This window comes from Caenorhabditis elegans, chromosome X, assembly GCF_000002985.6.
Source record: "Caenorhabditis elegans chromosome X".
In the NCBI taxonomy this organism is placed as follows: domain Eukaryota; kingdom Metazoa; phylum Nematoda; class Chromadorea; order Rhabditida; family Rhabditidae; genus Caenorhabditis; species Caenorhabditis elegans.
The window spans coordinates 2,203,953-2,227,347 of record NC_003284.9 but is presented as its reverse complement, the minus strand read 5'-3'; the positions used below and the strand labels follow the sequence as shown (position 1 = coordinate 2,227,347).

General features: G+C 38.8%; 3 protein-coding genes and 17 non-coding genes across 22 annotated transcripts; 11 read left to right on the top strand and 9 right to left on the bottom strand.

Moving 5' to 3' along the window:
• Positions 1-85: 85 nt before the first annotated feature.
• Positions 86-157, top strand: T14F9.t1. Its single transcript has one exon. It is a non-coding gene; the product is annotated as a tRNA-Asp (tRNA).
• A 203-nt stretch (positions 158-360) lies between these two features.
• Positions 361-504, top strand: T14F9.13. The gene has a single exon (NR_070469.1). It is a non-coding gene; the product is annotated as an Unclassified non-coding RNA T14F9.13 (non-coding RNA).
• Positions 505-727: 223 nt separating this feature from the next.
• Positions 728-3,864, bottom strand: hex-1 (Beta-hexosaminidase A). The gene is made up of 10 exons (NM_076008.8): positions 3,763-3,864; positions 3,592-3,718; positions 3,413-3,538; positions 3,252-3,367; positions 2,698-2,910; positions 2,424-2,654; positions 2,204-2,379; positions 1,896-2,156; positions 1,732-1,854; positions 728-1,031 (listed from the first exon to the last, which is right to left on the bottom strand). The coding sequence occupies exons 1-10, from the start codon at positions 3,859-3,861 to the stop codon at positions 836-838; spliced, it is 1,668 nt and encodes a 555-aa protein (NP_508409.1). The 5' UTR covers positions 3,862-3,864; the 3' UTR covers positions 728-835.
• A 4,332-nt stretch (positions 3,865-8,196) lies between these two features.
• On the bottom strand, positions 8,197-8,336 carry T14F9.7. Its single transcript, NR_070468.2, has one exon. It is a non-coding gene; the product is annotated as an Unclassified non-coding RNA T14F9.7 (non-coding RNA).
• A 23-nt stretch (positions 8,337-8,359) lies between these two features.
• peb-1 (FLYWCH-type zinc finger-containing protein peb-1) lies at positions 8,360-16,297 on the bottom strand (the record flags this gene model as incomplete). 3 transcript variants are annotated; one of them, NM_001377612.2, is made up of 7 exons in its annotated part: positions 9,247-9,348; positions 9,403-9,990; positions 10,046-10,243; positions 11,067-11,240; positions 11,296-11,397; positions 11,596-11,718; positions 16,253-16,297. In NM_001377612.2, the coding sequence occupies 7 exons, from the start codon at positions 16,295-16,297 to the stop codon at positions 9,247-9,249; spliced, it is 1,332 nt and encodes a 443-aa protein (NP_001364564.1). The 3 variants fall into 3 exon arrangements, with proteins under 3 accessions (NP_001024910.1, NP_001364564.1, NP_001364745.1); NM_001029739.6 differs by lacking the exon at positions 16,253-16,297 and having other exon boundaries at positions 8,360-9,348; NM_001377613.2 differs by lacking the exons at positions 11,067-11,240; positions 11,296-11,397; positions 11,596-11,718; positions 16,253-16,297 and having other exon boundaries at positions 10,046-10,174.
• Positions 10,447-10,709, top strand: T14F9.14. Its single transcript, NR_070467.1, has one exon. It is a non-coding gene; the product is annotated as an Unclassified non-coding RNA T14F9.14 (non-coding RNA).
• T14F9.12 lies at positions 11,407-11,528 on the top strand. Its single transcript, NR_070466.1, has one exon. It is a non-coding gene; the product is annotated as an Unclassified non-coding RNA T14F9.12 (non-coding RNA).
• T14F9.20 lies at positions 11,902-12,118 on the bottom strand. The gene has a single exon (NR_070464.1). It is a non-coding gene; the product is annotated as an Unclassified non-coding RNA T14F9.20 (non-coding RNA).
• T14F9.16 lies at positions 12,010-12,115 on the top strand. Its single transcript, NR_070465.1, has one exon. It is a non-coding gene; the product is annotated as an Unclassified non-coding RNA T14F9.16 (non-coding RNA).
• Positions 12,357-12,542, bottom strand: T14F9.22. The gene has a single exon (NR_102162.1). It is a non-coding gene; the product is annotated as an Unclassified non-coding RNA T14F9.22 (non-coding RNA).
• Positions 12,766-13,113, top strand: T14F9.19. The gene has a single exon (NR_070462.1). It is a non-coding gene; the product is annotated as an Unclassified non-coding RNA T14F9.19 (non-coding RNA).
• T14F9.18 lies at positions 12,864-13,083 on the bottom strand. Its single transcript, NR_070463.1, has one exon. It is a non-coding gene; the product is annotated as an Unclassified non-coding RNA T14F9.18 (non-coding RNA).
• On the top strand, positions 13,331-13,689 carry T14F9.10. Its single transcript, NR_070461.1, has one exon. It is a non-coding gene; the product is annotated as an Unclassified non-coding RNA T14F9.10 (non-coding RNA).
• On the bottom strand, positions 13,507-13,712 carry T14F9.9. The gene has a single exon (NR_070460.1). It is a non-coding gene; the product is annotated as an Unclassified non-coding RNA T14F9.9 (non-coding RNA).
• T14F9.6 lies at positions 13,768-13,890 on the bottom strand. The gene has a single exon (NR_070459.1). It is a non-coding gene; the product is annotated as an Unclassified non-coding RNA T14F9.6 (non-coding RNA).
• On the top strand, positions 14,816-15,106 carry T14F9.11. Its single transcript, NR_070458.1, has one exon. It is a non-coding gene; the product is annotated as an Unclassified non-coding RNA T14F9.11 (non-coding RNA).
• A 575-nt stretch (positions 16,298-16,872) lies between the features above and the next one.
• T14F9.17 lies at positions 16,873-17,147 on the top strand. The gene has a single exon (NR_070457.1). It is a non-coding gene; the product is annotated as an Unclassified non-coding RNA T14F9.17 (non-coding RNA).
• Positions 17,148-20,624: 3,477 nt separating this feature from the next.
• On the top strand, positions 20,625-20,767 carry T14F9.15. Its single transcript, NR_070456.1, has one exon. It is a non-coding gene; the product is annotated as an Unclassified non-coding RNA T14F9.15 (non-coding RNA).
• Positions 20,631-20,773, bottom strand: T14F9.21. Its single transcript, NR_070455.1, has one exon. It is a non-coding gene; the product is annotated as an Unclassified non-coding RNA T14F9.21 (non-coding RNA).
• Positions 20,774-22,315: 1,542 nt separating this feature from the next.
• On the top strand, positions 22,316-23,303 carry T24C12.4 (ShKT domain-containing protein). The gene is made up of 4 exons (NM_076006.7): positions 22,316-22,429; positions 22,483-22,663; positions 22,729-22,906; positions 22,955-23,303. The coding sequence occupies exons 1-4, from the start codon at positions 22,387-22,389 to the stop codon at positions 23,105-23,107; spliced, it is 555 nt and encodes a 184-aa protein (NP_508407.2). The 5' UTR covers positions 22,316-22,386; the 3' UTR covers positions 23,108-23,303.
• Positions 23,304-23,395: the final 92 nt, after the last annotated feature.

Genomic DNA, 23,395 nt, shown 5'->3' with positions numbered 1-23,395 from the left:
CATCGCGGCCTGCGTCTGTCTCTGCTCTCTCACTTGCGATGTCGAATTCTTTTTTTCACTAAAGTTTACACCCGCATTTAACATGTCCTCGGTAGTATAGTGGTGAGTATCCGCGTCTGTCACATGCGAGACCCGGGTTCAATTCCCGGCCGGGGAGAAATCTTTTTGATTTTTTTCGACTATAATGCTTCTACCGTATTAAAAGAACAAAGACATCGTTGAGTTGTAATGTAACCGCCAGTTCGGTCAACTGAATCCCGACAAACAGCACATGCAGTCGGTGGTATCGTCCTCCAGAAAGTCGGGTTGATCCAACGGATCGTAAACATTTGATTGTCGAGCGCCCAGATGTTGTCGTGCCATCACCTGCCACCGCGGCTCTGTTAGCCGGTTAAGGCGGATTACGCAACTCGATGTCTTTGTAGACAGCCCGCGCGCAACATGATAATTATGTTCTGGACCGTATTCCGAGATTCATTTCTTACTAATGGCCTTTTGACGTATGCCTAATAAACGCGTTGGTGATGATGGTGTGGAAATACCTGAGCGTCGCCCTTTTAACCCTTATGCAACAAAAATCCGTTAATTGGCAACAATTCTAACACGGTTCATCAAGGAAGCGTTCTTCTTCAAAGCAGCCGCACACACCTGCTCAAAAATGATCAGGTAAGCTGCTTCCGGAGAAGAATCAGATTTGTTGTGTAACAGGTTAAAATGGGTCATGTATAAACAGGGAAAATTGTTTATTAATATTATTAGTGGAATTCGTTTCAGAAAACAAAATTAAGATTATTTGTAGGAATTGGGCGAAAAAATATTGGAATGTAAACATTTATTAAAGCTCTGTCTTCGTTGCTGGAGGTTCATCGAACTCGAAGGGACAATAATCGGGGTTGTTGTTCGGCTGAATACGGTATCCCCTTGAGACCAATCGACAACGAAGTTCGTGCATTCGAGGCCATGCGTCTTCGGCCCGTTGCGTCTTTTCGGCGGGCGACCAAAGTCTTTCAGCGGCTGCAGAAGCTCTTGGCCTGAAACGTCAAAAATCATGGTGTTAGATGGCACGTCGGAAACATTTGAAATTCAGAGAGTCCAGGAAGTTTTCTAGCACTTTCAAAGACAAAAGAAGTTTTAATAATTCTACGTGAACGACGGTTTTGGAAATAGCTTCTTTAAAATTTATTCATAGCCCACTCAATTGTGAAGATGATAAAGCATATTTATGGTACTACAATGACCGAAAAAATTTGTAAAAAGTTAAAAAAAAATTCTACATTTTCATAGGACATCCTAAAACAATTTTTTCGATGGAGCGCGTTTTCATTTTTTCATTTATATTATTTTTTTCTCCTGTATTTTTATAAGAAAATAAGAGAAACAGCATGATAAATGCAATTTGTTCATCAACAAATAACTGAAAATGCGTAACACCGCCATGAATGAAATGACTATACTTTACACTTTTACGCACTTTCAGTTATTTTTCAAAGTCCTTCATTTTAAGATACACAACAAATGAGTAAAAAACAATTAATGTAAATTAAAAACAAAAGGGCGCTTCATCGAACAAGTAGTTTTGGCGAGAGGTTTAAATTTAATCAGGCAATAACTGAGATTTTTTTATATTTTCAAAAAATCCTATAAAATTTAGAAATAAAAAAAAATGTTTGCCATGATTTTCTTGAACCAATTTCCCCACTGAAGCTACTTGACCATTCAGACAATACTTACCAAAGTCTAGCTTCAATATTAGTGTTGTCCACTAACTCTCCCCAAATTGCAGCAATACCACCCCAAACCAATTCCTTCTGCGCCACCGTTCCATTGAAGTTTGTTGGATCACAATAGTAGTATCTAGAATTAAACGATTATAGTATACAGTTGATTTTTGATACCTTGAGTTTGATGGTGCAGTTCCGCGAATCTCATCCCTCCAGTCAGCGCCATATTTGATATAGTTCAAGTACCAGCACGCGGACACAATCACTGGGAAGTTTTGAGATGTGATGTTCTTCACTTGCTCGTAAATCTCCTCGTGAGTGTTTCCTTTCCAAATATGGATCACCGCGTTTGGATCAGGAATGTTGTTATCAAAGACTTCTTGCCAAAATATTGGCTTACGCTTTAACTTCAAATTTTCTACAATTTTGTACAACCTGAAAATAAAAATGATTCAATGAACAACAACGAAACAAATTCGAACTTTTCGAAGAAATAGTTTTCCAGAAGCACAGTGTCATTTCCAAATCCTTTCTCCTCCATAAACTTTCGAATTTTCTTGTTTCTCTCCCAGCATTCTACAATATAATCCGACACTTCATCCCCACCAAGATGCAGGAACTGATCTGGGAAAGTTTCTGTGACCTCTTCCAAAAATTCCTGAACAAATATATTTCCTTCAGAAAATTACAGCTTTCACTTACGGAAATAAAATCAAAATTGGCTTCATTCATGGGATCTACCAAATTGGGCAAAAAAGTCTCTACACCCTTCTCGTCAAAACATTCCGTTAAGAATCCCTTTCTGCCTCTCCAGGAAGATGTATGTCCGGGTAAATCGAATTCAGGAATAACACGAATTCCCCGAAGCCTTGCAAAGGCAATAACGTCGGCAATATCTTCACGGGAGTAGACGTGGCGAGGAGAGTAGGCTCCCTAAGTTGGAAAACGTAAATAATATCCAATAATACCTACTCACAACTCCATGTAGCTCTGGGAACTTGACAGATGTATACGGGAATGATTCGCTGTCTACAAGGTGCCAATGAAGTACATTTAGTTTATTCATTGACATGATTTCCAATTGTCTTTTAATAACGTTCACAGAAAGAAAATGACGACTCGAGTCGATCATAATTCCACGTACAGGGAAACGTGGTTTGTCAAAGATTTCCACAGTTCGAATTTGATACTGCAAAAGTGAAATGAAAGTTATTTGTTACACAGGTTCATAATAAACTTTTGAATAAGTAAGTGCATATTTGTTTGTAGTTTATATCTCAGTATGTAGTTGTCTAATGTTCTATTCTAAAATGTTCAACTTTCAAAATACTGCTTAATTTTCTTTGTTTTGTAGTAAGATGTTCATTAAAATTAACTGAGATATAATTTTTCAATCGAAAATAGTTGGTTGAATTACTACTAGATGAAATACGGTAGATATTTTATCAGTTATAGTTAAAATATTTAGTCTAGTTTAGCGATAAACTAGAAACTAGAACATTGGTTTTAGTTTTTTTTCCAATGACTTACTTCTTGTGACTTATGATCATAAAAAACCAAATGACTAAGTGATTCCATTGCTCTCAATGCTCCCCACACAGTTTGAGCATTGATAACCGCTTCTGTTAGACTGACTCGAAGTAGATCTGAATACAAGTTAACACCAAATTAAACTTTTTTTTCAAGCATACATTCTTCACTGGCTCCGTGTACTGGTGGACCGCTGGGACACTCGTCTTTTACAGTGACAGTTATAATAAAATCTTCAGTCCCACCAGTTTTCATTTCAACTGGGAATGGGAACAACCACTTATTCACTGAAATTCGAAATTTTGAAGGTAAAAAAAATATATTTTTTCTACAAACTAACTGTAATTATCAGCCATGGATAGTAAAATATCGCAATCTTTTTTGTCGCCAAGATCAATTCCGATTTTATCATAAGTGATTGTTCGATTCTTAGACCCATAGACAATTTTTTTCGGGAGTGGCCAGACCTGCAATAAACAACTGGCAATGTTATGATTAAAACTTATCATACCCCTCCTACGCTCCAACGGTCCGGGTCGTCTCTGCCGTAGAACCAAGTAACGGCAGTGGTAATCAGGGCGAATATAAGTATGGGAATTAAAAGTCGCATCACCTTAACTTCATAGATGTGGAAAAAATTTTTTAAAAAGTTGAGAGCACAGGTAAGAAATTGTAAAATAATACCTTGAAGGTCAGAAAGTAAAATTGACCAGCACGATTTGAATGTTTGCTTTTTTTCACCTTTTCACAGCTTAGATCGTGAAACGGCTTTTATTTGACTTTCAAAAAAGTTTTGTTCAATTTAATTTTGATCTTCCAATCTAATTGACCAAAATTTTGGAACTAAAGCACAAGTTTCTAGGAAGTCATTAGACATTCTCAAGTCAAAGACAAAGTGTATTCTGCCTCTGGCAAAAAGCTTCTGCAAAAAGAAAAAAAAAAGAAACTCTCAGGAATGATTGGAAAGAAGAGAAAGAAAAATAAATAATGAAAAAGTAGGAGGGTCACAATGTGTCTGGAACATTTGAACTATCAAATAAACAATCGCATCACAAGAGATTTGATAAACATTTATTTTTCGTTCCCATTAACTTGAAGATCTAAACATTTCCAACTCTTAATTGATTTAGGAAAAAGGTCGCTCTCAAAACCAAACATCATTTGTTCATTGGATCAGAGTTTTTAGAGATCGAGTTTACTGAATGAAATTCAAAAGTTAAAAATCAACAAAAGTTTAGTTTACATCCCAACAACAGTTTCACAATTAAAATAGTGAGCTTCATTTAAGATGCATTTGAAACGAGTGAGCTCGTCGCTTGGAACACTAAGCCGGGAGAATGGAGAAAAAACACAAGTGGATCGAATCGGCCGAGCCGAGAAAATAGCAAAGCTCTCTCTTGGGATTTTGACATGACCCTTTTCAAAAATGTGCAAACATCGAGATGTTGTTTTCTTTGACAATAGCATTGGGTCGTTTAATATGAACGCGTAAAATAGAAGGATGAATGATAAGATAAGTTGATAAAATTTATCTATGTTGTTGTTTCTACGATGAAAACAATTTTTGACCGAATTTATACATTGAAGGTCGAGTTGGACTAGGAAGAAATTAGTTTCCTACGGTAAAAAAAAAACTATTTAAAAATTTTTGGAATTTCGGGTACTGTAGTGGTACAATAGTGGTACGGTAGGAGTCGGCTGGTATACTATATATGTTTGTATTTTAACATTGTAGGAGTTCAAACATATGATAGTGCTTTAGATTTCTTGAAAAATGGGGCGCAACCACTTTTTGACTAGAAAAGAAATATTTTCCGAATTTTTTGAAAATTTTTTATTATAATTTTTGGTAATTTTTGAAGCTAGAAAAAATAGCTTTTAATCAGCACCCTACTTGCCGTACTCTGCTTTTAACAAAAAAACCAAATTGCAAAAACAGGTCAAAAAATAAATTGTTCTTATTTTGACTTTTCATTTTTTTTTAATTTTCAAAACGTATAACGGTTTTGTTTCCACTATAATATCTGCTCCACCTTCAAACTTATAAAGCATTATGTTTTTATCAAAAAACTTGACTATACCATATATAAAAATTGAAGCCACGGAGCAGATTTTTGAATGTTTCAAGGTCTCTAAAACTGCTTCAAAAACTGTCTTGATAGTTGTAAGATTGTTTAGGGAGGTGTCTTAATTTTTAAAGCTTTTTGAGTTTTTCATACCCGTGATCACCTGACAAATTATGAAGATTTTCTTGGGCCCCCAAAAATTAGAAAAAATGCACGAAAAAAAAATTCCAAATCGAGATTTCAGCGGGTTAAATTTTGCTGCTCAAAGTCTGGGGGTAATTTCGTTTTTATTTTTTATTGTAAGAGACTATTGTAGTTTACAAACAGTATTTAAAATGGATCAACTTTAATAAATACCAATAATCAATTATGTATAAAGTTGTTTCAAACAACACTACATTTGATAACAAAGCTGAAAAGAGCAGAATAGTTTCACTACAATACGATAAACATGCGATGGAAAAAGTTTTCTGGAAAAAGATGAATTTCAATCATTTCTTCTAGTTCGAAGCCTTATTATGATTAGATACAATTAATTGACACATAGTGAAAAAATAGTAATTCTAAAAAAGTGTAGGTTCACTTCCAAAAATATTTGAGGTAAAAACTAAACACCTACCACTATATTAATTGAAAATTTTTAAATTTTTTCAAAACGTTTAAACTTGATTTTTGACTTATGATGCACTAAAACAGTAGTTTCTCCACTGACGCTACTTCACTTTTAAAAGAACAACAATAATAAACAATAGTTACACATAAAACTCACCGCATTGTTCGGAAAAAGTCGAGTGTGATAAGGGGTTTTGTGGTTTGATTGTAAGCGTAAAACTTCCAAACGTGTCCTACTTGTTCTTTCAACTGTTGCGAGCCTTTTCTCTTTTTCTCCATTATTTTTTCAAGATTGTTCCTACCATCAATCCAATAAAAAGTTTAAAACCCTCTGTCAATTTGCTAATCTTCTTTTGTGTCAATTCTTATTGAACATTTGATCATCATTGTTTAACAAAAGCAGTATTATGAGGTTCGGAGAGAGAAAAAAAAACGAAAGAAAAGAAACGTTTGGCAATTTTTTCGGAAAAAGCTTCTCTAGTTTCAAAGAGAAGGGTCAGTTAACAGCTGGCACTCAGCGTCCATGATTTTATCAAAAAAAAAAAGAAAGTTTCTTTGCAACTATAATATGCATTATTGCAGGTAAATTCAAAGATTGGAAAAATCAATGAGAACTGGTAAAAAACTGAGAAAGTATTGGTATTTAAGTACTTCACCTCCAGTGAAAAAAAACTGAATAGGTTTTTTGATCGAAACAGAACATGGGGAATGCGATGAAATTAAATTCAATTTCTGCAATTTTGGTTTTAATTAAAGTTTGTTTACTGCTTTCCGTGTGATTGCTCACATTTTTAAGATATTTCCGTTTTTTATTCTTAGTTTAGATTAGGGGGAGTTTTTAGACAATTTTCAATAATTTCATTTAGAAAAAAATTCAGATGAGCAAAGCTTGACAGACAACAACGTTGGGGTAAAGAGATAGATTTAAAAATAAATAAAATTAGCATCGTTTATAAAAAAGTTGTTACTAATCATTTTCTTTTCGGAATATAAACAAATAGTTGAAACTTACACTCATCAATATTAATCCAATCAATTTAAAATTTTATATTAAAAAAAAATTAAATCGCTATGTGGAAAATGTTTTATTAATATCTTTACAGTGGTGCAATATTATTAGAGGAAATACAGTACCTGATAAAAGTACCTGACAAGTTAAATGTTTTTTGCAGAGTGTATCTGAAACCAGAAATGTTTTTTTTTTCTGTATAGTGTGTTCAAGAAGTACAATAATTTTTAAATGTTAACTTTGAAAGTTGGGTTTGAAAACGAAACATCAAAAATTTGCGAAAATTACGAAACTTTGGTCTGAGATAAATTCAGTAAAAATTTTGTTGAATTTGTACAATTATAGCATTTACAAGTTTTAAATACATTGTAGAATTATTAGATCTTTGAAAATTTTCAGAGTTTGTGGTAGTTTGTAGCACAAGTATGGTGTCATAAAAAATGTGAAGAACCAGCTTAATAATGCTTCAAAATCTAAATTTGCCCGCAAAAATACGATTTTATTTGAAAAAATTTTTGAACAATGAAAAAAACAACTTTTTTTTACTGTTTTGTCAAAAATAAAAATAAATAAAAATCAAAAATTTCCCCTTTAAATTTTATGATCCACTTATATTTAAAATATTAATATTCAAAACATTGTAGGGATTCCAACAGGCAATAGTGCTGTACTTTTCTCTAGGGCTTCGATGCAGGCGTCGAAACGAGAGCCGCGCCCGCCTGCCTTGCTCCGAGGTCCGCGCCTTCTGCATTAAGCGGCGCGGAACCCGAAATGTGTCAGCCGCGGCGAAAGAACCACCGCGAAAACCGCGCCTGCTTCTCATGGTAGCCCTAGTTTTCTCAAAAAGTGGCAAAAACTCAGTAATAACGACTTTTTGACTGCCAATAAATATATCTCAAAAAATGTTTGAAAATCTTTTATTACCATATACTCCACGTTTATTTTAAAACTCCAAAAAACTTAGTTGCAGTTATTTCCCCACATCCATATTCAAGAAAATGCAGTTCGTGAGCAGCTGACCGATTCAAATTCAGATTTGCCTTTAGATCTAAGATATCATTTTTCAATTCACAACCAAGTAACCTACGCGGTTTTGTGTGAGTGAGTGTGGGTGTTTTTTTTTCGTTCGCATTTACGAGAGTGTCTTGATGTTTGTCGCCCACTACTTCACTTTCCGTGTCCCATATTTTGAAAATAGTGAAAGTGGATGGCGGCGACTGTCAGTGTCTTGCGCCAGATCAACTATTATACTGTCCCAATGAAAATGGCACGGCCAATCTATACTGAAAAAGCGCTTTTTCGGCTATCGCATTCGGTGTAAACTGGGTCAAACCTCGACGACACCACACTTTTTCATCGGTTTCCGTGTGTTCAGTTTTTGCAGGGCCGTGCCGCGCCGCGAATTGGCGTTTAAAAATGGCTTCACTTGCAAAAATCTTTTATTGTATCAGATGGTTGATAGAAATTGAAAGATAATATGGACAGTAGTAACACGATTGAGGAGAATGCAGATAACCATACAATTTCGTAAGAAGATCATATGTGGGGGGGGATCGTTGGAAATGATTGCACAGTGCAACGCAACGAGAAACTGGGAGTAAAACAAAAAATAATATCTTTTGGATGAGAGGAAACAAGCATTGAGTACGACATAGAAGCATTTTCACCACAACCCGCTTTAAATGAAAGAATTATTGAGAGTATTGGAATCCCAAACAAAGAAGAAAAAAGCTGTGTATTGGTATGTTGACTAAATCTGGATATCGACAATGAGTTGGAGGGAGCACCTACCTAAAACGGTCGGAGTATTACCGGTTCTGAGAGTAAATTATAATTTCAACACTTCGTAGTAATGAGGGGTGGGAGAAGAGACTGGTTGAGACAAAAAAAGTGAGTTGCGAAAATCAGTGAAAACATCAGAATATAAGGATGTGAGAATTCAAGGAGTGACATAGAGAACAGTGAAAAGTGAACGTGACGTTTTGATGACTGAGGTGGGGGGGATCAGGTATCACAATGTTTTCAATGCTGGCCGAACGATGCGAAATGATCAGTTTCAAGAGACAGTGTGCCCGTTGCGTGAGACTAACAATAGTTAAAATAATAGTAAAAATAAACAATAATAATAATAAGTTAATAAGTTATGTTTTTGGATGGTTGAAGTAAACATGACTAGTTTGAAGAGGGGGGTAGAAAGGTAAACGCGGGTATGACAACGGAAAGCGGGTAACCAGACCCAAGAAAGGCAGTTGGTAGAGTTGGAACAGTGTTTGGAATGCTCGACCGGCGAGATGATGTTTAGTATTTTTTAGCATGCTGCTGTTCGTCGGCATACTCCTTCATCACAGCAGCAAATTCGGATCACACGGCACCCGCAGCCAGAAGTCAGGCACTGAGATACTTTGATTTCCTGAAAAACAAAAAAATCACAATGATGTCATCACGTGAGAGTGTCGTAAGCTACCTCTGTGGTCTGAGTGCTCGAATCTTTTTTCAACGCGGCTACTGGCAAAAGTAGATTGGCTGCTTGAATGACTGGGCTCGTTTGAATGTTCGCGAGTGGTGGAAGAGGTTTCAGATCTTTCAAGTTAAGCACCTGAAGTGGAGCTGGAATTGCGATGGAAGCTTCCTTGGGCATTTGCGGTGTGAAGCTACTGACAGAAAGATTTGAAGAAAGGGAAGCAGTTGTTGGAGCCGTTGCAGCTTGTTGAGGCGATGGACCTTGGACATGCTGCTGATGCTTGGAAAGTGCAGCAATAGTGGAAAGTACATCCAGGCCTGGGTTCAACATAGCATTTGCCGCCCAGATCATTGCGAGGTGATCTTCCATTCCCATCCATGGATTGTTCATACCATTCAACGTTGCAGGCTGAAGTAAATTGCTTTGCTCTTGTTGTTGATGTTGGATAGGAGTTGGGATAGGTTGAGGAATTTGAATAGTCGGTGTATGGCTGAATGGTGGCTCAACTTTGACCATATTATTGATGAATGGCAAAAAGCATGAAATATCAGTCTCCAGTTTAGGCATTTTGTACTCATTCTCGTCATCGTCCTGAATTTACAAATTACAGTTTAATAAACTAGTTTTTCTCTAACCGAAAACTTACATCAACTTCAAACTTCATCATTCGTTTACTTCTTGGCTTCTTTGGTTTTCCATCCTTATTTCTGGCAACAACTAGGCTTTTCTTTATACTCTCCTTGTTATCAAACATCACTCCATCACTCAAGTACATGCTAGCTTGATTCACAAGATCTCCAGCATCGTGGTCCGGATTTTCCAAGGCAGCAGAGTATAGTTGAGACTGAAATAATATAATTTTGTATTTTTAAACTGCATCTACAAAGGTCGAATCAGGATTTGAAATTCGATGCACTTTACATTGCGTCAGAATTGACCCTTCCGATGACCCAATTCGGAAGAATTCGCAAAAAGTTTGTACCGTCAATTTGAATGGCAGCGACGCAATAGATTTGGGAAAATTGGCGCATCTAGGTTAACGAGTCGGGTGGTATGGCCCAGCCTGTCCCCGCGCGCGCTGCCGCGTGCCTGCCATCCATGGCTTGACCTTGGCAATGCGCGGATCTGTTTGCGAATTATTCGCGGTTCATCAACATGGGAGGGAGGAGGGGGGCAAAATTGCGGCACGCGCATGAGTGGCCGATGTTTCGAACCGTGCCACGCTCAGATTGTTTTATTTGACCTGACCAACATCGCAACTGACCTAGGCACTCGGCGGCGCCACCCAGCGCCGAAAGTAGCGCATCTCGTTGCACTTTTAACTTGTATACACAAACTATTTTTGACACACTCGAAAAGGGCCGACGATCTTTTTTTTCCATCTACTGGTGCCATGAAGTGAATTTTTAAGGGTTACGAAATAAAAAAAAGTTATCTTTTTTGCACGTACACACAATTCCCTTAGACACTCTCAAAAGCTAGAGGTTCCACATGACGTTATGAAATTCGAACTTGAAGGCGCCAAGCCTAGGAACCAATTGGAACAAAAAGAGTCAGCTGGCAAATTCAACCTTATGATATCGGTGCTCTGATCTGGCACTGCGCCAATTGCAAAGGGCACTAGCTCTTAACCTAGACAGTTGTGACTGTGTAATCTCGCCACGTACCTTGATAAATTCGATCTCAGCGACATGGTGTCTTGGAGGGTGATTGTGTGATCCTTTCGTGCATGCGTTTTTATTATCCATGGTTGTTTCAGCTCGGCATTTGCACCACTGCCCATCATGCATTTTCTTAGCGCAAACGCATCTCCAAGACTTGAAGTTACGTTCTGGAGCAATCTGAAAAAAAACAACTCGTGATGAAAGTCACCACTTGAATGATGGTCTATGATACCTGATAAATATTATATCGGTAGCCTTGATACATAAGTTTTTGATATCCTTTGAAAGATGTGACAATTTGTGGAATGTCTGGATTGTATCGGACAAATGAGATCTGAAAAAAAACTATTATTATCGGCCCAAAATCGCCAGTTAAGGCGGTGTTTCCCGGTGTCAGGTTGTTTTGAAATTCGTGTGGGAAGGAAGCCCTAAATTTTCCGTCTGAACAAACACCGGTCAACTATGCAAACGTTCTCTTTCAAAACTATGTTTGCCCTTCGGACAGTCCAAACAGTTATCTCAAAGTACTTACCTTTTTCTTTTCCTTGTCCGGTGATAGTGGCATACTGCTCACGCTAATCGGAGAAATGGCGGAAGTATCAGTGGAAGAAGACGAAATGTCTGATGATCCAGGCTTTTCAAGACCCAGCATTGTCTGAAAAGGAAAATTGATGTGTTAAATCAAATGAGCAAAAAAAAATAGCGATGGGAGCAATAGAATAATAATAACCAAATGACCTCTGATGAATTAGAAATTGAACTCAAACTAGACAGATGATGAAAAAGAGATATGACCAACGAAGAGAGATGTGACAAAAAAAACGAGCGGACCTGCTGTTGGATAGCGAGCGAGGTTCAGACACCTAGAATCAGACGATTTTTTCTCATCTATCTCTCCGCCCCAGGCACTATCAGTTGCTTGGGGCGGACAAATCAGCTGATGGGGCAGTCGAGAGAGGCGCGTGCCATTTGAACTGATAACCTATCGTGGCAGGCACCAACCGGCTGCCAACTAAGACACCGAATACTGTTATTTGGATGAGGTGCGCGAGAACGAGAGTGGCGAAGAGATAGAGGATGAGTGACCGGCAGGAGGCACAACTGACTGTACGGAAATTGGCGAGAAACATGCGTTGAAACGAGATTGACACATTCACTTTTTTTTTTGATTTTGGTAAATTTTGTTGAGGTGGTTGGTCGAAATTTCAAAAACAGACTAAAGAAGGGTTAAAAAGAATACAGAAGTATATGATTATCATTATTTAATTCGGAATTTCTAAAGAAGATAGAACAAAAAGTTGATAGCGGGGCAAAGCAAAATTCTCGGAAAAGAAATACAGTAACCAGTTTCGATGGCACACATTCCGCAACATGCGGCGACTTTTATCGAGTAATGGTGTTTTGACTTCGTTGACCCACAATTCCTTCCATCTATCTTCCGCCAGCCTGATCATAATACTTTTTTGACCGCTTTTCCATCCATGGAATACTGCGAGGAAGTGGCGCGAGAAAGTAAAGGCATGAGGTATAACGAGTACCGTTCCAAGTTTCACTTTTTGTTTTTGTGGCGGGCGAGGGGGTCATCGTCGAAGAGAAAGTTCGAGTAAAAGTGACCAAAAATGAAGCAAGTTTTGCAAATAGGCACCAGAAAGGGGGTCTCCAAAAAGTTATTATATCCGGGCCAATGGAAAGTGTGGGATGCCAGGACGATTACCGAAAAAAGGGCCGCGCCGTCGCCGCCCGCATGACCTAGCGCGGAAGACACGGATTGACACCGGATTGATGGATTCGGGAGAGAAAAAAAAAACCACAAAATTAGGTAATTGAGGGCGAAGATTTTGATAAGAAAGGCGGAAGCCAACGGCTTGACCCAATCGCGTGGCACTAGTCCGCATAACCTTGATGGAAACTATTACTGTTGCAACATCGGCAAAGTGCAAGGTCCTATTGGACATCGGCGCAAGACGGCGTCAGCACTTCTCGCGTACGATTCGCCATTTATGGCGGTCAGAATTCAAGTGTCTAGTAATCAGTGGCCGACAGAACAAACATTTTTCTTATCAGTATGTATATGCTTGGTTCAGCGAAAAATTGCATAATACCGATCCTGGAACGGTCGAGCACCACTGGACAACAAAAATATTTGTTTGGCATGCTTACATGCTGATAATACCTATTTCAAGATGATGGGAATTGTATAGAAGCCGAAGGTGAAAACATATCAAACGTTAAAATTAGGAAGGTAATCGTAACAAGACTAGTAGTAAGGTAGAAATACAGTAAGCGTGAATCTAGAGAATCGCAGTCTGAAGTTTCACACCTTCCGCTATCCATATTCTACTGGTAGTCTAAAATTCCGATGGCGGCGTCGGGTGGAAGTGAGAGGGGGGGGGGGGGGGCGGTTCAGTAAGGAACGGGGTCAGGCTGCCTGCCACGAAGAACCGCGAGGGAGAAGGCCTTTGCCTCCTCCATCTCCTCCTACTTCTACATCCACAACATCTTCTTCATTTCAATCGGCCGCCTCCCCCCTAAATGAACAGCCAACCCCGCCAAAACATCCGCGATCCGATGGTGTGAGGCACGCGCGCGCATACGCCGTGCCCTGAACCATTAGTAGTGGATGATGATGGTGATGAGGAACGAAAATGAAAGAAGCGTCTAACGAATGCAAAAAAGATCACAAGGGGCAAAGAGGTGAAAGGCGTGTGTACATAAAAACAACTCTCGAAATCCGCCTTGTCCGACATCCAAGTATGGTAACTGCGTCGGCAGCAGCAATTTGGCGCCAGTCGCCGATCCACTCTCACTTGGACGTTTTGCCCCCAATATGGAAGGTTTTTTCATCTAATTATTTGACCGGATGTCAATTTCTATGTCTATCACGAAACGTTTAAAGGCAGATTCGTCAATTTGAAAAGATCTGGAAAAAAAACATTGCTGGAGCAAAATTACAAGTCTGGAGTCGGCTTTTCGTTTCCAATTAGTCAAAAAACACACACATACACATACGCCACCATCTGGGGTTGTCAGGAAAGGTGATGGATGGACATCTCTATGGCAATCGGGAGAGGGCCTAGAACAAAGGGGTGCCAGTCTCGGATCGGTCAGATGAAATCGTTTCTCTCCTACAAATTTTTCGAAATTTTGCAATCGTCAATGATTAGTTCGATATCCAGAAAATTGGTATAGATGATATCACATATTTACTACGGGATCCATGAATGCCCTTCATTTTCACGTCGCGCCCCCCCCCCCCCCCCCCCCATTCTCGAAGAAGTCTTAGAAGCTGCAAAAGCTCGTAGTCAATCTTGTCCAGGATGAGTGAAAGGCGATTTTACTTTCTATAGCTGAACCTTGATTTGGAGAAAGTGAAGAAGGGGCAGCTAGGAGAAAAGAAGAAGAGTGGGCATTTACGCCAAGAAAAAAACTGAACACGCAAGACTGGTCACTTCATGAAACAACATCTAGCGCTTCTAAAAACTGAAGTGGTCTAGAAAATTAGGAGAAAAATTGTGAAATGGAACAATGAACGCGCCAAGGCAAAACGAGTAAAGTGCGTTACTGGTGCTCCACCCTTCCTGCCTCAGAGATTGACCCCCTGTTCGAAAATTCAAACATGAAATAGTGTAAAAGAGAAATGATACACAATTGATAGCTCTAGTACAGGGAACAAGGTTAGAAAGGTCATTAGTCAACTATGGAGTGCTTCCAGTTGCCACCACTGACAGTAGAAGTGTGGAAAGTATGTGTGCGAGAGCCCGGCGTGAGCCAAAATGGAAATGGGCGGTCCGAACGGTTTCGACAGTGGAGGAAGTGGGAGCCATCCGAGTTGTGACAACCACGGTGGCGGGTGCCCGGCCGGAAGGAAGCACACATCAAGAGTACAGTACGAAAGGCCTTTCCGCAAAGGGGGGGGGGGGCAAACGGCAAACAATGACCCTTCGGGGCGTGTATATATTGTGCTTCGCATCAGTTTGGCCACGTCTCGCGCAGTACAGAGAGTGGCACGTAACGCCACTGACCAGCCAAGTGCAAACTTGTAGACAGGCATCGCAGCGCCGAGGCACTCCTCCAACCTAGTACTATATTTGCAAATGTTGGTTCTCTCTGCCTTCATCTACTTAATCTTTCTCTCGAAACTGTTCCCTCGAAACCGCGCACTTTATATTACTGGGTGGTTTTAGATGTTGCCCTTTTCTTCCGCGTAAAGTCATAAAGAGGAAGACGTCAGAAACTATGAGCCACAGAACGAAAAATACTGCTAGTTTTATATCAAAACTTTTCGGAGAAGGCAAGCAAGCGTCGACGGTCAGAAAAAAAATATAACGACGAGGGCGAGCTGCAAGTATCACTAAAAGTGAAAACGATTGGCAAGCGGACAATAAACATGCGGTTACGCAACAAAACTTTCGCGCATTGGTCATGCCCCGGCGCCTAGCACTGTCCGGGCTCGTGTGCAAAGGTCGCTGACTCATCTGGCGCGGCCCATTGAAGTCGAGCAGGGGCAAAATGGTACTGTCAACTGATATGTTGGTTTTTTAATCAAAGAGCTGATTGGCAATGGTACAAGCCAGCACTACTTTCCGCCCGTAAAGGAGAAACATAGAGAGCTTTTTGGTTGCAAAATGTAGAATGTTAAAATTATACAAAAGATAAAAACGCATATGAATACTGATAATTAACTGAAACTGTGAACCATTGATAAGTAAATGTGTACCTATCAATTACAATTTACTCCAACATTTCCCCGATTAGAAAACTAAAATGTGAGAACACAACAAAAAAAACTACATTAATTTTAAAAACCGCTCGTCTCCAAAATTTCTTGACATCTCCCAGAAAATAAAAATGGAATGATAGATACCAAGTCAATTTAATTCATATTCCCCCCCGTAGCCATATTTGGCAGGCAGAAACAAACGACGACACGTCACTGAAACGAACGGGGTGAATAGGAGAACAAACCGAGAAACAGAGAAGCACACGAGAGGGGGGGGGGGGGGGGTTTATGGATCTCAAGAAAATGCATGATGTTAAAGTTTTGATCATCACATCGTATTCTGACAAATAGATAGAGGGTAACTCAGCACAAACCCCTTGGCTCACGCAAAGGACAAGAAAACAGTTGTGCAAACTCAAACCACCGACTGAAAACGCCTGTCGCTGAACAAATCTAACTGGTCACTCACCTGGTCAAGCCGCCAGCAATTTTTTTGAACTGTTGTTGTCATCATCAGCCCCAGTTTGGAATATCCAGAATGCTTCCTTTTCTCGGTGTTTACTCGTTTCGTTGCCCTGGAATAAAGTACACATTTATATTGATCATAACAGGGCACAAACTGAGCAGGGTGCCTTTCACGAAGAGCTTGAAATGACCTTTTAACACACACACATACACACATCATGGTACGAAATACATCTGGGAAAAGGGTGATGGTTGTAAGAATAAACTAATAAAATAATGAGCAATTGGAGTTGCACTATGTGTGTCAAACTGGAATTGGAAATTGGAAAAATCTCAGTTTTTGTTCGAGGCATAAACTCTAAAAATTTCCACTTTTTGACTGTCAGTAAAAAAAACATTTCAAACGATTTTTTTTGACTTTTTAAAAGTTTTAATACAAAATTTGATTATTTTGGTATCATATATGTAGCACTGCTCCACTTTTGAAAAATCGTTTTCTAATTGGTTACAGTGCTTTTCAGAAAATTATACAATGGTTTGCAACCTGTGGTGTGGTGTGTGTGTGTGTGGGTGTGTGAAAAAGGAATTAAATACAAGAAAGAGATGAGTTGGATGCAATAGATGGGTATATGGTGACGACGTCTTCGCCGGACGCAGATTGTTGTTGTTTGTGGCAGTTCCGCGCGGATCAAACAAATAGTATGTCAGCGTGTAGATGCGCAGGCAGATACAAAACGCGGCGTGCGGGCACTAAAGTTCGTGACCTGTGATGGGTCGCGGCAAATTCGGAATAGACCGGGGGGAATGAGGGAGAGGCGGAAAACCAAAAACGGCGAGACACAAACTAAGGCTCAAATAAATGACGAGTCGAGCGAAATACGTGATTAAACTTTTCCAATACAGTCTCAGCGTATTTTTTTTTCGGGCCAGCGCCACCCTCCACGCTCGTGAGACACTTCTATACTACTTTATGAATCCGGCAAACTTTTGGATGCGTGAGTGTGCCGCTCATCATACGCCCACATTTGTGAGATTGGAAAATAAAAGTGCAAAAAACCTGAAGTAATATGCCTTTTTCTTGGTTGCTTACATCAACTGGAAATCACATTTTAAAATTGATGAGTTCAGTGGGGTCCCTTGTGTAAATATCAATTACTAAAATATTGGCACTTTCAGTGATGTCTTCAAAAAGCAATGATTTGATTAACTTCTCGACCTAATGCGATATCTGAAAAAGTTCACAAGCAATTCTTATCTTGATTTAACTGATGGTCTATCCGTCTTTGTTGTCGCTTGTCAGTACCACTTGCCGTGCCGATTCGGTGCCGTCCAGTGTTTCGCATCCAATTGGCCAACGAAAGGTCATTCATCCGACTGAACTAAATTATGGCATGGCAGAATGACAGTGTTCAGGGGTAGAGTTTTTTGAAATTTGCAACTATCTGCATAGATCACATCAATTTATTTTCAAAGTGTGACTGTTCGGCCTGTGCATTATTTAAAAAATTTTCACATGTTCATCCAAAAATCTCCAGTGCAGTCCCAAAACCGATGGAAATCTAGAGAAAAAAACCCGGAGCAAGTGATTTGTATAATCGAGATATAATCTCAGTTGTCTGATTTTAAAAACTTTTCAAATTACAAAACTGTTTCTACTACACAAGGTTGTTTCATTGTGTCTGTGAAATTTTGCTCCGGCCTCCACACGCACTCAAACACGGAATCCGTCTGGATGAGAACTTTCAAGTAGCAGTAAACACGGGGTGGATACGGTTTCGATTTCGCCTTCGCATCCAAATGGTCACTCGCCCAACAACAAACGAAAGTAGTGACGAGCCAATAAACAGGCAAACATAAATTGAATAACTATACGGTTTTGCATCTGGTAGGCAAATATGGAGCGACGACCTTTTTCCATCACCTCTTTCCGATTTGTGGTCTGACTTGCGCCGAGAGTGTTATCGAGACGCCGTTGGTGTGGACCTTCGTGACAGCGCCGCCGGTCATCACTGTGTGGCTCGGCGGCCATCTATGCTCGGGAGGGGGCCCCTGTTTGTCTTCTCAATTATTCTCGCTTACTTATTTTGCTGTGGCTCTCCGCAACGCGCACACCACTATACGTACGTGGTGTTTGTAGAGCCGCACCAGGTTGAATTGTGCCAAAACCGTGCGTCGAACGAAACGTAGAGAAGACAGGGCTTGCACAAAGTTGAGCGCCGTCCTCGTCTTACGGTCTTTTCCCACTCAATTTTACTTCCTTGTTGGGAGGCTCTCACTGAGCCGCTCCGCTTTGCTTCAATGCAAAGAAAAAGACGATCAAATGACAGTAACGTGAAACAATTTCCTTATTTTGTAGTTGACGGAAATGAAAGTGTTGTATGGGGGGTCAACCAGTTGAGAAAAAGAAGACCTTTAAATTAACTCTCCGCCACCGCAAATGTCCTTCAAAGGGGTTTTTCGCGAATTCTGTACTTCTTCATACCTGCCACCCGACGTTAAGTGCTGACATACTTTTTTCCCAATCTTCTCGATCTTCCGCAAAACTGTGTGGTTCTTACGTAATCTACAAACTGATTACCCTTGACGGCACACTTTCTCTAATCACTTTTTACAAAACAATTGGGTCAACTTTGTGACATGACATTAGAACCGCCAAAACAATTGGAGAATTTAAAATCCCCAATATGGCAGGGGTTACAAGACGACGAGATCGTTAAAGTCCTGTTCCCAAAAACAAGAGCCTTTTGGCAATTGAGACGACTCTAGAAGCACTTGAAAATATTGCCAAATGTGAACTGAATAAACATATCAACATGTGTCGCGACAAGCACTTCCCACACTTTCACCTATCTTTTTCGAGAAGAGCAAAGATGTGCAGCCCACTTTGCGCTAATATCCGAAAACGGAGACGCAATGAGTACGCATAGGTGGCAAGTGATTCTAGTCTGGTGATAAAGGAGTCTTAGAATATCAAGCTGCAGTTTAGTATAATTTGATAGAAAAAAAAAGAAAAACGTAAAAAGAGATGTAACATCATATTTTTGAAGTTGAAATTGAAATCGAAATTTTAAGACAGTTTGTTTTTCAAAAACATTATGCACAAGTAGTACTGTAGTATTGAATTTTTAGATCCCTTATGAGCATTTTATTGATAGTATGAAATCTGGTAGACCGGAAGTTTGGTTTTGTAAGCTCCACGTTATGCCTTTTCGGATTTCAACAAATACTTTGCTTCATTCAAAGTAATGAAATAAAAAACCGTGTTAGTCCGTTTTGCCAGTCCTAATTTATAAAAATGAGTAGTCATTATTTTAATGCCTCCTCCACTCAAAATAGGGAGCAATACACGTTTTGGTTTTCACGGTTTTTGTGGTTGCATGACCTGGCACGGCCAAGCGTTCGGGTTTGATTGCGCAGCTGAACAGAACACCAACCTCACACCTTCATCTCGTTTATGAGCACGGAGCAGCAGAACGAGGGAAAAGAATTATGATTACTCATAGTAAAAGCGTGATTGTAAGAACTGATGATATCGAGTCTAATGACTTCATTTGTTTTAATCATCTGATCCTTTAACAGAGACGTCAATACAGATCGGTTGCAAAAATTAAAGGTGGAGAGACATTAGGCAAATTATTAAACTTCCACTGCAAAAATGACCAAATGTCACAGAAACGTAATTGTGTGAACTGGGTGATTTGAAACTTATTATTTATATGGTTATTGATACATTTTGAAGCACAAATACATTTTGACAATCACATAATACCCAAGCCAAGCTTAACATGTTCTATTTGAATTGTTTCTGATTTATAAGTGGGAAAGCGCCAGTATGGAAATTGTTGAAACTAAATGTATGGTGACAAATAAACCAAATATCATAGTAAAACTTTTAAAATTTGTTTTATTGGCAGCCAAAAAGTGATAACTATTGTGTACAGGCATACTCATTTTTTGTGTTTTGTTGGCGATTTTATCAAGGTTAACAACTCAATTATTTAAGGTAGGTTTTAGTATGCGTTACTGGCTCCTAAAAAATGTTGCATTTAGTAATCAATTTTTGAGAAAAATGATCGACTTGGAGTCCCAATTAGAGAGAGAGAAAATATAGCAGACCAAATAAAATTTGAGAAACATGGAAAGTTGTGGAAGAAATTTTAATATACTGGTGTGCAACCTTTCCAGTAGCTGCTGTGCAGTTTTCCAAAAATTCCTCTATTTTCTATTATTATTGTACAGTTCGAATAACTAGTCTGATTTCTGAATATATAAAAGTTGTCCTAAATCGAAATGTTCTTTGAACTCCCCCCTATCACAAACATGGTTTCCAAAATCTTTGATTCGCCGGAAGAGAGCAACTCTCTCTTAATGCACAACACAAAAAGTTGTTGCACAACACGCTGCACATGCTTCCCCGTGTCTAACAACGGCGGTAAAGCCTTCCTCTATGAGTCAATGATATGCTTTTGCCGCGCGGCAAGCTGTGTGGCCACCGGCAACGTCAAACAACCTCTGAAGACGATATGAGTGTAAAAGTGGCGAGAGTGTAAGAGCACACGCCAAATTATGTTTGTGCATTCTTTTTTGTTGTGTTGTAGAGTGATGATGAAAACGAAAAAAGATGAAGAATGAGGAATAAGCGTTGCTTAACGGAATGTTTGAGTATGCTGACCATTTGATTTTAGAGATAAAAGACGGGAAAATGCGGTAGCAAATGTGAATGAGCATGTTGCTCAGTGATCTTCAGGAATGACAAAGTAAAATCTAAGCTTGGCATTTAAAGAATACATATCATCAATTTATAGTCAAATGGTTGCTGAAACATGAAAAGAAACATTGGAAAAAATTAGCTTTTCTTTTTTTTAACGTGATTTTCAAGTAAAAAAATTGTTGAAGTTCCTTTTTTTCAAAAATTTTTTCTTATACATATATACTTTCGATAAGCGTAGAAATATATATAAAGTTAAAATAAAAAAGCAAAATATTCGAATACCCGCGTAAAATAATTTTAGGGTACAAATCAAGTTTACCTTTTTGGTGGCAAATTTTTCAGTGTCAATTTTTGAGCACCTAACCTACGATTTACCCGATTGGCTCTTTTTCTTTAAGAAAAACAAACCACAAAAATATAAATAACTTAAAAACAGTCACATTCAAAGGAACTACTTAAAATCGAAAAACCATGCAATTTTGCACTTTAAAATTTGATTTTTCAAAAATTCTTTGTTAAAAACCAAAAAAATAAGGTCGAAGGAAAATGGGATCAAAAAACGCTTCAGTTCAATTGACGAAATTGACAAAAACCATTCCACTTTTTTGAATGGTTTAGGCTCTTCAAAGAGGCAAATGGTGAAAACTATGTGTAAAACAGAAATTTCAAATTTTTAGGAGAAACAATTTGTTTAATGAATGAAGTTATTTCATTGTTGGAAGCATGAGTTTCTGATAATTAGCGTCAGTGGGGATCTTTTCCAAATGCACCAATAATGATATAAAATAACCATATTAAAACACTCCAAAAGTTTTTAGATTAAAAAAAAACTTCCAGTCAGTCAAAGAAGTTTTGGCTAGTTGCCAAATTTTGGAAAACCTTTTAAGAAAATCCAGAGCAATGTCGCAAGAGTCTACCCTTATAATGTTTTAAATCAACTAAATAGAATACAATTAAAGTATAAAAGTCGTCGAAAAAATAAATTTTTTTTGACCTGCTTCCAAAATTATGAGAGGCAAAAACTCAGTAATTGCAACTTTTTGAGAGTGAATAAAATTTCCAAAAATTTTTTTGGAAAGATTTACTATGATAGTATGCCAACTTCAATATACCCCACACTTCTTTCCGCGATATTAATCACAGACACGTGTCACCTACGTGTAATCACCGATGATCATCCAGTAGTGCATATGCCAATCACGTCAGAGTTGACGGTCTCTCATGCTCCCATAATGCTTAGCTCGATTCATTTTTCCGTGCCTTCCGGTCATCGTTTACATTGTGTTGTTGCTGCACACTGCTCAACGCCTTGGGGCGGCGCGAAAATGCGGGAGGTGCAGAACCGGAATGATTGGCACTGTATTATAAAAGTACGAGCAATGTTCCGTCGACTTGGGACATTCTCAATTACACCACAATTGAGCGTCATGTGGAAGTACGCGGTTGTCTTTTCTGCTATTTTTCTCATCCGTGAGTAGGCTTTTTCATTTCTAATTCATTTTATTGTTTTTTTTTAATTTTAGATATTGTGGATGCTGGCTTCCAAATTTCACAGCTCAAACCATTGTACAAAGAGGATAATATTACTATCAGTGAGCTTTCCACAGCACTTGGAGCAGCCTTTCCACCATGTTGCTCCGATATCATTTCGAGCATTGCCTGTAGAAGACTTCAACAGCACAATCCTTCGAAGTTCCTAGACAGGTTGGTTTTTTTTTAAACTTCATTAATTGTTTCAAATGCTCTCTGAAATTAAATATGAAGTTCAGATGCGCTACTGACGCTGATTTCTCTTTGATCCAATGTTGTAACACTTGTGGAATGGAAAGCGCTGCCGATAGATACGAGCTCATTTTCCAAGCCGGCCACAAATCCAACCAATGTTTCGACCGCCATGGATCAGAGTTCTGCAAGCGATTTTTGAAGAAGGAGGATGTTTGGGGAAAGGTAGGTGACGCTTTTCTAAATGTTTTCTAGACCACTTTTTTTTTGCAGTCTCAATGGTCTTGCGACGGATCGACTGCACATTTGGCGTTCCGCATTTGCAGAAAAACTTGCAACTTTTGCCGCAGAGATATTTATCGCACACCGCTCGGTCGATTTGAGCCAGTGTCTTGTGGAAAACCACCAGTTCTCATTCCGAACTAAATGTCACACTGGAAACGTAATTTATTCATTCTTATTTTTTAATATTTCTTACTCATTTATTTATTTATCTATTCAATACTTACTAATCTGTTGTAATATATTTTCCTAATTTCATGACGAAAATTAACGAGATCTCGATCGAACCTTTTTAAAATTCCAATTTATTTATTTTAATGATTAATAAAATCTTCACAAAAAAAAAGCTTGGACTTTGAAATTCGTAAAAATGACAATCTTATCAAATGATGGACACTTTTGAGATAGTAAAAAACAGAGTGTAGAGGGCAA